The sequence below is a fragment of the Humulus lupulus genome, chromosome 5 (genome assembly GCF_963169125.1).
Source record: "Humulus lupulus chromosome 5, drHumLupu1.1, whole genome shotgun sequence".
Classification (NCBI taxonomy): domain Eukaryota; kingdom Viridiplantae; phylum Streptophyta; class Magnoliopsida; order Rosales; family Cannabaceae; genus Humulus; species Humulus lupulus.
The window spans coordinates 71,105,309-71,115,708 of record NC_084797.1 but is presented as its reverse complement, the minus strand read 5'-3'; the positions used below and the strand labels follow the sequence as shown (position 1 = coordinate 71,115,708).

General features: G+C 34.3%; 1 protein-coding gene and 1 long non-coding RNA gene across 2 annotated transcripts; both read right to left on the bottom strand.

Annotated features, from left to right (window-relative positions):
- Positions 1-3,457: 3,457 nt before the first annotated feature.
- LOC133779216 (protein FAR1-RELATED SEQUENCE 5-like) lies at positions 3,458-4,402 on the bottom strand. The gene has a single exon (XM_062219204.1). The coding sequence runs from the start codon at positions 4,400-4,402 to the stop codon at positions 3,458-3,460; it is 945 nt and encodes a 314-aa protein (XP_062075188.1).
- Positions 4,403-6,387: 1,985 nt separating this feature from the next.
- Positions 6,388-9,530, bottom strand: LOC133780454 (uncharacterized). The gene is made up of 3 exons (XR_009869328.1): positions 9,275-9,530; positions 9,114-9,192; positions 6,388-6,632 (listed from the first exon to the last, which is right to left on the bottom strand). It is a non-coding gene; the product is annotated as an uncharacterized LOC133780454 (long non-coding RNA).
- Between the last annotated feature and the right edge of the window lie 870 nt (positions 9,531-10,400).

The window sequence follows — 10,400 nt, the reverse complement described above, 5'->3', positions numbered from 1 at the left end:
ACAAAGTACAAAAGCTGTCATTTAATACAGCTGGAAACAACTCAGTTAAAGTCCAGAAAATAATAAAATAAAAATAAATAAAATGAAATGCTATGTTTGTGTTTGGTAACACTTAAAAAAATAATTTTTTATTTAATTAATTAAAAAAATTGACAATTAAGTATAAAATATGTTTGATAACTCTATTTTTATTTATTATTTTTTAAAATTTTAATTAAAAGTTATTAAATTTTGAAAATAAAAATCTTTTATTTTCAAAAAAAATTTAAACTGTTTTTTCTTTTCTTCTTCAAATCAACACTTCATGTTGTTAAACAAAAAATAAAAATAAAGTTATCAAACACGTTTATTATTTTTTGTTTTTAAAAACAAAAAACAAAAATAGTTACCAAACATATTTTTATTTTTTAAAAATAAAGAAATAAAAATAAAAATAATATTTCTATTTTTGTGTTTAAAAAATTCAAAAACAATTTTTTTACCAAACACAACCTATATAATTTAATAATGCCTTTATCGGCACATTACAAAAACAAAAAATATCAGCATAATAATGATACATCTCTAAAACAAAAACAAAAGTTCAATGTTACATTGGATGTTAAATAGTAGTGGTTCCGGTCAAGTGGCACCGGGAGTTCCCCAAGCACTTCAATCAGTAATGATATGTGCACTCAAAATATGCACAAAAATATTCTACACAGTGACGTGTCACTGCTTTATAAAACAGTGAGTCTCAATTTTAATAAATGTGATTGATTAGACTAAACTGTTATATTACTGTGTGTAATATTTGAGTGTATATTTTGGGTACACTAAGTGAAGTCTTGAGAGGAACTCCAGGAGACAGTCGGCTATTCTATCCAACATATATGTTACATTTTATGTGTTTTCTGGCTCTGAATATATTACTCCTCATATGCAATGTTCCTCTATTTATATAGTCGACGAAGGAGATATCTTCATATGTAAACAAGAAGCTATTCGCTTGCGTTGTAAATTGAACCTAGTACTTATATATATATATATATGGCCTTGGATTATATTCCGTTCACGGAACGGTTCAGTCAGAAAATAGTCAAAGGGGGCCCCAATTTGTACTACTATTGGACTGACATTGTAACACTATTTCTGATAAAAAGTGAGGCTAAATAGTGTAGTTTGTCCCATTGCACAGTTAATGCAACTGTGCAAGCCACCGGATATAACCGATTTTATAATATTTAATGTGAATAGTTACACGTTGTGGGTGGTTTACTGGTAATTGTACATCTTGAACTTTTGGTCTTATGGTAATTTATAGCTACATAACATATTTGTTGTTTTTTTACATTGACTGTACATTTAGTACATTGTTCTTACTATTTTGCACATTGTTTATGATTTCACAACACATACTGTTTAACACAGGTAGATGGGCCAGTCCGAGTCCATAAGCACGGCCTAAACGAAAAGGGTCTATTACAGTGAAATAAACTTTAAAATTGAGATTTTTTTTATTAGGCCCAAAGTTATGAGTGGGGCACCTAAGATAAATTTTTGTAATGAAGATGTGTTATTTAATATATCTTCCCCTTTTGTTATGTTACCACCAGACAAAGTAGTGATCAATTAATATATCAGATGATGTAGTATTGAATATTGAAGTCAAAAGTTAGTAGAACAATGAGGAATACTAAAATCAAAACTAATTAACACTTTTTTTTATCCTAATTAATGATAAAGATAACAATATTATTAGTTAACTTAATAGAATAATATTGGTAAATTTGTAATAGTAATAAACAAGTTTGGTGAGTTGCATTAACAATGAAAATGTTTTTGTATTTTTATCCTAATTAATTACCTAATTCATATTAATATTATGCTTTAAACATGGTTTGAATGATTTTATGCCTATTTGGTGAGAAGCATTTATACTTTAAGCAATCAATTAAAAAAGCTAACAAAGTTACTTACTATTAAAATCTCGTACGTATAGATAGTAGGCTCAAATCTACACAACATGATTAAGTAAGTGTAATTATTTCATATTTTGTAATCCTTCATTTTAATTGTGAAGATGACTATTTTTACTAATTTACTCTTTACTGTACAATTAATGAAATTTCAATAATAGTGATACGCATGGTATATAATGAAGAGAAAGAGAAGAAGACGATTACAGTCAATTTGTTATCTAATTTTATCAATTAGAGTGAAGCGTATATTTAGGATTGGTCATTTGATTATCATTAATCTACCTTTCTAAAACATTACAAATATGATTGAATTGCCATAATCAATATTTTTTTACCATTGAAATAAATCTACTATTTAGCTACAATTTGAATTCACTTACATTAATGAAATTGCTATACTAATTCAGCCACCTAAACCATTACAAAACACTTTAATTGTTAAGTAGGACAGAAAGCCTACGAAAATAGACACTTAGTCACTTTGCACTATCATTCATTCATAAAGTTCGATGGTCATCTATATTCGTCGAATTTAACCAAATGCTAAGCTCTCTTATTTGGTGAGGGTTGTTGACTGTGAGGAAGCGGTAGACCGACCAGCTGAAGGCATGTTCTTCGATTGTGGTCTGCAGAATAACAGTTCGAACACTTCCTTTTAGTTTTAACGGCTCCATCCGACATATCTATCGAAACATTGTCCCTATTGTTTCTTGCATAGGAGGATCCTTTAGTTCTACAAGGTGTTGGGTCCCTGATAATGTTTTCATTTTCTTGATAGGTTTGATATCGTCCCGAGTCGTTGTTACCGGTGTTTGATTCCAATGGAACTGCATCCTTGAACATTGCAGTTAGTGTTGCCACTTCTTGTTTCGCTTTGGTGTAAGATTGCTCAGACTTGGAAGCGTAATAGCTCAGCAAGTTTGTATCCAAAGCGAGGGATGCCTGCCTAGCCATTTCAAATAACTATTGCTTTTCTGTGGAGTGTTGCTTTAGTTCGAGCGGGAGGTCTGCTTTTGCATTCTTACTCCACCGTTTCAGCAGGAGAGACTGCGGTACTATCTTCATATGACGGTATTTCATTACAGCCCAAATATGTCTACACAGATAACCATCTGTCTCAAAAAGCAAGCAGTGACAGGTGAATGTCTCCTCTTGTGGGTGGTAATGAACGTTGTACACTCTATCCTCATGTTAGAACTTTGACAAACTGTAGGAGAATAATTCACCATTGTCTTCACAATTGTTGACAAAGTACGCATGTTTCACTTTGATTTGATCAACCACTTTATAGTACATATTTCTAGTGTATAATTTGGCACACTGCTTATGGTACGTCTTAAGAGCATTTTTGGGACCTGGTATTGGAGGACTACTGTGTCGACTATTGTAATCATCTTCTCTCTCAACGTACCTCAACTTTGTCATAGCAACGTCAATCGAGGTAGTGAATTCACGGAGACTATAACTTGCATGTAGGAATTTTTTAATACTTGAATTCATGGACTCACATCTTTGGTTAGTCCGCATTTCGGCGCAAATTTCCCTCTTAGGTATGTCTCTGCCCATGAATGACGACTGTGATAAGTGTTGGTACACCATTGGCTAGAATGGAGGTCAAAATTGTGTATTAATTCCCCCCATTTTTGCATGAATTCCTCTATTGTGTAATAGTTGTACATGACATCTTGAAATCCTTGTAAGAATCGGGGGTCTTTTGAAATTTTTAAAGCGTTGGTACACAGGTGCCACGCACACAACCGATGAGTTGCATTTGGGAAGCACTTGAAGACAGCATTTTTGATAGCTCCATCTCCATCTGTCACCACAACTTTTGGTGTTACATGATTATGGCATTCAATAAATTTGTCAAGCAACCAAAAGTAAGTTTGCCCATCCTCAGAGTTAAGCAGTGCCATTCCAAATATGCAGGTCTTAAAATGATGATTGACACCCAAAATAATTGCCAGGGGTTTATTATATTTGTTTGTCATATATGTTGTGTCAAATCCAATAACCTCACCGAATGCGACGAAATCCCGTCGAGAATATCCGTCTGCCCATAATAGGTTCCCCAATCTGTTGTCCATGTCACATTGATATTGAATGAAGAAATTTGGATCCCTCTTTGACAGACAATCCAAATATCCCAAAGCACCATCTGAATCTGTACATCTTTTCTCTTTTCTTTTGACATGGGCGACCTTGTTGTAAACGTCTCGTAGCTGGCAAGGCATCCTTTTGTACCCACCAGACTGCATTGCCAAGTGGGAGATGATGTGTGAAGTTCTTATCCCAACTTGGTTCATTGACCTCACTTGAGCAACTAGGGATTCTGACACAGAACGGTTTGATCTCAGAAATCGCAACTCATCTAATGCTGCCTTGTCATGGTTGTGCAGAGGTTGGAATTCCTTGCAAATCCACAGACCCTCATCGCCCATCATTACGACTCGAAAACTAGCTTGGCAACCAGTCCTAGTAATAGATGTTTTTCATTTGCTCCCACCGGTCTTGTCAATTTCCATGTGTTTGCGGAAACTTTCTTTTGAACATACCCATTTTCTCATGGTGATGTTCCCATTTTTTTTCCGTACATCTGCTTTGCAGACGCTGAAGCCTACCCACAAAGAGTATGTGTAATAAAAATCCTCCCACTCTTCAAGGGACTCCAAGACCTTTCCCTGGACATCCTTCGCCTCAATATCATTTGTGAGTTTCTCAATCCCCAAAGATTGTAGTATATTTTCCTAATTTGATGTTTCTTGCAAACTTCCTACCTCGTCCATATTTAAGTTAAATCTGGGAAAGAAAAACCAAGTTTTAGGCAATATATTATGAATAGAGTTATTTTATGTTTTTCATAGACCATTATACATACAATTTGACCTGTAAACTCAGTCGTTATTGGTGAAAAGCTTGATATTGCAAAGGTGTGTAAAAACATGGCACAAATGTGAAATTGGATTTTCAAAATAGAAGAAAATTCTTATTATTATAATTTTTCCTTATTTGGTTCCCATTGAAAATGGGAGACATACCCAAATTAAAGGAAATGTGAACCTAAATAATAAAGGCCAATGCATTTTCAAGTGTAAGATTTATTTGGGCCTTCCATTGATATTGAGGATATTAAACAATAGGCCCAGTAATATGAGCTAGTCAATATATTGGAAAATTTTCTAATGATGAGGGAATGTGGGCATTAATAGACTTAACACAAGTTTCCTTTCAAAATAAAAAAGAATTTAAATTAATAATAAAATGATTTTTTTAACTAAATTAAAATTTGACATACAATTTGACATCTAAACTAAGTGATTGTTTATGACAACTGTAATGCCCCGAATTTCCTAATAAGGGTTATGACCTTGATTAGGAGGCTGGGAGGGCCATAATTGAGTTATGATACTATTTAATGATCATACGCATGTTTATGTGAATTATATTATTATATGATGGTAAATGCATGCATATGGGTGTATTTATGATTATAAGGGTATTTTGGTAATTTGGCCGCTGTGGGCGTAATTGTGTATTTTGGGTGCATGGTTGTGATTAATTAATATAGCTACATTATAAGGTGGATTGGTTCGAGCTATTCGGCATGAGACGATCATGAAATGTAAGTGTTCGGTCTAGTCATAACCGGTTTAAGTTCGGGGCTCGGGGTGAGTCTCGGGGTCATTTCGATGATTAGAACATTACCGGGAATTAAAGGGTAATGGGATATGATTTATTGGCATTTGAGAATATTGAGAATAGCGGGAATTTGAGGGTGTTAATTATAATTAATGAGATAGGCGGGAAATGACGATTTTACCCTTGGGAGTCTTTAGAAGCCTTTATTTGACCTAGGGGCAAAATAGTCTTTTCACCCCTAAGATTTATATAAACTCAAGGCTATAGAAGAACAGAACAAAAACAGAGCCTCATCATCCTTATCTTTCTCCCTCACCCGTGCACCATTTTCCCTCTTTCACTCTTTGGAATTTTGAAGCCAAATTGAAGGGACAAGCTAGGAGATCAAAGGTGGGAGCTTAGAAACTTAGTTCAACAATTGAAGAGGGTTTAATCTCGAGTTTGAGGTAAGCTTCAGCCATGGAATCTCTGGTCTTACTCTGTTTTTGGTTTAAGTTTTCAATTTGTGATTTCTTGGTGGATAGTTGGAATTAATGGAAGCTAGGTTGGTGTTTAACTTGGGTTTTGATGAGGGTGAGTTGTAGTTGAAGTTTAGTGGTTGAATTGGGTGTTAGGTTGATGTTTGGGACTGGTTTGAAGGGTTGGTTTCAAGGAAAAACGCAGCGGAAGAAAACTGGTTCTTGCTGTTTTGTGTAAAGGGCTGCGGCACGGCTATGGTGAGCCGCGGCCTGCGTTGCTTTCTGGGGGATGTAACTACCCGGATTTTCAAGACTCAATAATGCAGAAATATAAATGTTTTCATTTAACAAAATGTCTCAAAAACCCATAGAAAAAAAAAACTTTTTAAAAAGTCGTATGGCCATACTTAACATTTAGTTACAAACATGTTTTATAAAGAGTAGAGTGAGAGCCTAGTTTAGGAAAATTACACAACATTTCCAAAAGTAAAACGACTTCCCAAAAGGTCGGTCCACATGTACATTTGCAAGGAAGACTCCAGCGCTCACTGCTCTGCCTTGCCCTTGCTCTTACCTACAACATGAAACAACTAGGTAAGCGAAAACGCTTAGTAAGATCAACTTTCAAACAAAGCATATAGAGAAATAGGGATCCGGACCCTACACGATCAATTTCAAGAACGCTAAAGCGTCCTGGCAAACTTATGGTCATGCCAGATAACCAAGGATAAATTAATTCATAACTAGATAAAAATCCTGCACTCAGAAAAATCCCAGAACAAGCAGATATATTATATCATAACTATATCTTATCAACAATTATATCCCTGCACTCAGAAAATCCCAGAGCAAGCAGATATATTATATCACAACATAATTCGAGACCAACGCTCGACAATTTCCAACAATTCATGCGTAACGCGCCCTCCAACATAATTGCTAATCTGTAAAAGAGAACCGAGTCTCCACACTAAGACCTAGCCAATAAATATTCTCATCAAGGGTAACTATCGTGTTACCTAGGGCATCGCTACTTATTCAAGAGTGTAATCCAATTTACACGGTTTTACGGAGACTTCTATGTTAATCAGTGGTGCTGGTGAGCAGTTGCCCCTAGGGTGTTCAACCTCACTCAATCTTGGCAACTCCTAGTATCTCTAGGCACTCTCACTGAATGGCCAATATTCGCGGCTGCTATCCGGGAATAACTTATCAGAGCACTTGCTCGGATTCTAACCGTCCAATGATTAAGTAAGCATGAGGGCCCCTAGGTCCCATTTATCTTGGCGCCCCTAGGTTTAACCAGCTTATCCTCATCTCATGGCCACTCGTCGCGGTAATGAACCGGACATAAATAAAATCAAGCAGTGTGACGGGGATCAACCGTCTAGGATATGACGGACTTCTACCGTTCATATTTTCTAAATCAGCACTCACTAGACTGACGTCTCTAAGCAACTTTCTATGACAGCCTATATATATGCATGTATCCCTATACTAACATACAAGACAATAATCATTTCATGTAGCAGCCATACAATATAAGTTGATTTACTTGGAGTCCTTAGCACTCAGCAAGTTTTCACCCTCCAACGTTCAATCCAGTTACGCTTAGCCAATACTATAGTTATCCATACAGTATACTCGGATTAATTATGGCACTCATAATTTATTATTATTATTTTGGGCAGTTTGGTCATTTTAATAAAAGTCATTTGTAAGGATTTATAATCCTTATTTGGTTTTAAACCTATTAAGGAAAGTCATACAAAATATTCGAGACTAAACCCTAAGTCTCGGGGAGACCTATCCTAAGGTCTCGATACCTAGGCTCGGGTATCACAATGGTATTTCCCCACAACCTGCTAAAAATCTTATTCTTTCAAGGTATCGCTAATAACCCGCACTTTCGACTAGTCGGTTAAAATATGTAAGATTTTAGCCGGTATTATATCCAGAAAATACAAATAAATTCCTTAATTATTTTTAAAGAAAATAAACTCTTTAAATTTTCCTTTTATTTTTCTTAAAGTTTTAATATCTAAAAACCGTTTTAAGAAAATTGTCTAATTTGTCTTAATTAGGAAAATCGTTATAAATTTATCATCTTGACTAATTAATTTTCCAAAAGCAATTAATCAATTTTTACTTACTAGAAAAATAATTCATTTAAACTCAAAGGGGTAATTTTAGTAAAAATATGATTTCAAAACTTACCAATTTATATCTTGAAAAAAGAAAAATTTTACTTTTTACCTTATGTTCCAAAATCTCATTTTTTACACTAAGTGTGAAAAACCTATTTTTCACATTTTTAACTACATACTTCGTTAGTTCATAACTTCAAATTTACTTACCCAATTGTTACCAAAATTTTCCAATTCCATTTTTGTTATGCCATTTAGGTCTTTCTAAAATCTTAGGTCAAAATGAGCATTTTTTATTGGTGAAATCATTTTCCAACAATGAGGTAAAAATGACCTTATTTTCAAGCCCTTATTTTTTCCAAACTTTGATAGTTAATAACTTTCAAACCGTTCAATATTTTCTTACAAAATTTTACAGTGGAATAATAGGTTATGCCAGCAATATGTCCACAAAATTTTAGAAAAAACTGGGTTCATTTTCCCTATACAGTGGCTGTCCAAACTTGGTTCCGAAAATAAGAATACGAAAAAACAGTTTTTTACCTAAACTTTGAAATAGCATAACTTACTCATTTCTAAACATTTTTTAGTGTTTCAAAAGCTCAATTTTATGTACTCAATCTCAACAACATCACAGTACAATTTAATTTTACAAAAACAATATACAGTGGCTGCTTTACCCCTTGGAAGTCACAGCTTAAAACATGTTTTGTTTTAGGGTATCCTACAAAACCCTTGGGGGTTTTGGTTCCCATTTTCAAAAATCAATACACATGCATCATAAAAATTATTAAAAAACTACCATAACCTTATTACATCACCAACAAGAAACTTTAAGCATTAAATATACAAAATAATGCTTAAAACTAAAAACCCTACAACAAAATCATCAAAAGTAAACTTTTTACCTCTTTGGTGTTCTTGCTTAAGGTTTGGACCTTCCTATTGGCTTTGGCTCCTCCAAAACCTTTCAAAAACCCTAACCAACTTCCCCCAACAACATAGTTAATTAGCTATTTGAAACTCTATGCTTAAAACTTTACAAAAGCCTAGATTAGTGAAGCTTTACCTTAGGGAAAATACTTCCTAGACCAAGACTTAGCCTCCAAGTTTTCCTTGGTGTTCTTGAGGTTGAATATTGAGAGAACATATGAGAGAGTCTTCAAAAATCAGATGAGAGTGAATGAGAGAGTGTGGGGATCGGTTTGGGGGTTAGAATAGCTCACAATACTCTTCAAAATATCACAAAACACTTGAGTGCTTTTCTACCCACTTGCCCACTTGACTTCTTAATTAAATGGGATTTGAATTTTATAAAAATTTGGTTCACACAACTCTAAAAGACCACATGGCCAGCCAACCCTTGCTATATATATGATCATTAATTTTTTTTTTATAAAGGTTTCATAAGAAGAAAAGTCCAAATTGGCCTTTGACACCTTTTTCACTTTTATTAAGTTTTAATCACCAAACTTAACATTAATTAATTAAATTAAATGTCTCTCACATTTAATTTAATTAATCACATAATAAAATTTAACCTAAGGTCCATTCATGGAATAAAATTCCCCATTTCGGTAAAATTAGGCATTTAACACAAAATGCCCTAAAATTTCCATTTTCTATTAGGTTTATTATTTTTTACCAAACTTTAACTTTTATGAATGTATTTTATGCCCAAAATATAATTTCCATGATTTTTCATTTTATTTTCCGAGATTTTTACCCGATCAAGGTTTTTGTGTCGGTCCAGGACCGAAAGTCTTATCTTGACTTTTAAAATCACAAAATTCATATTTTGGCTAGCAATAACTCATGGAATACTTACAAACAAAATATAATATTATTTAAAATAATATTCTTAACCCGGGGGAAAAATCCCGACCCGAGTCGTTTAAAGGTACCCGAAAACGTAGGACGTTACAGGGGAGATGAGCCTCTGTCTGAGGTGTGAGCCGCGGCGCGGCTAGGGAGGGCCGCGGCCCATAGAGGCATTTTTGGCCAGAAATGGGTTTTTGACTTGAGGATGCTAGCCTTAGGCCTCGAGGTCGATCCTACTACTTGGTTTAGTTTGGATTGATGTCCCAAAGACTAGATATTGGTTTGGGAACCTATGTTAGTCATTTTTATTAATGGTGTCCCGTATTTGGTTATGACTAGGCGACCGCTAAAGGACTAAAAGTTTATCGTTCTCA

Bases quoted from the DNA above. Each gene is read 5' to 3' on its own strand.
- LOC133779216 (XM_062219204.1), bottom strand. From the start codon at position 4,402: ATGGGCGATGAGGGTCTGTGGATTTGCAAGGAATTCCAACCTCTGCAC.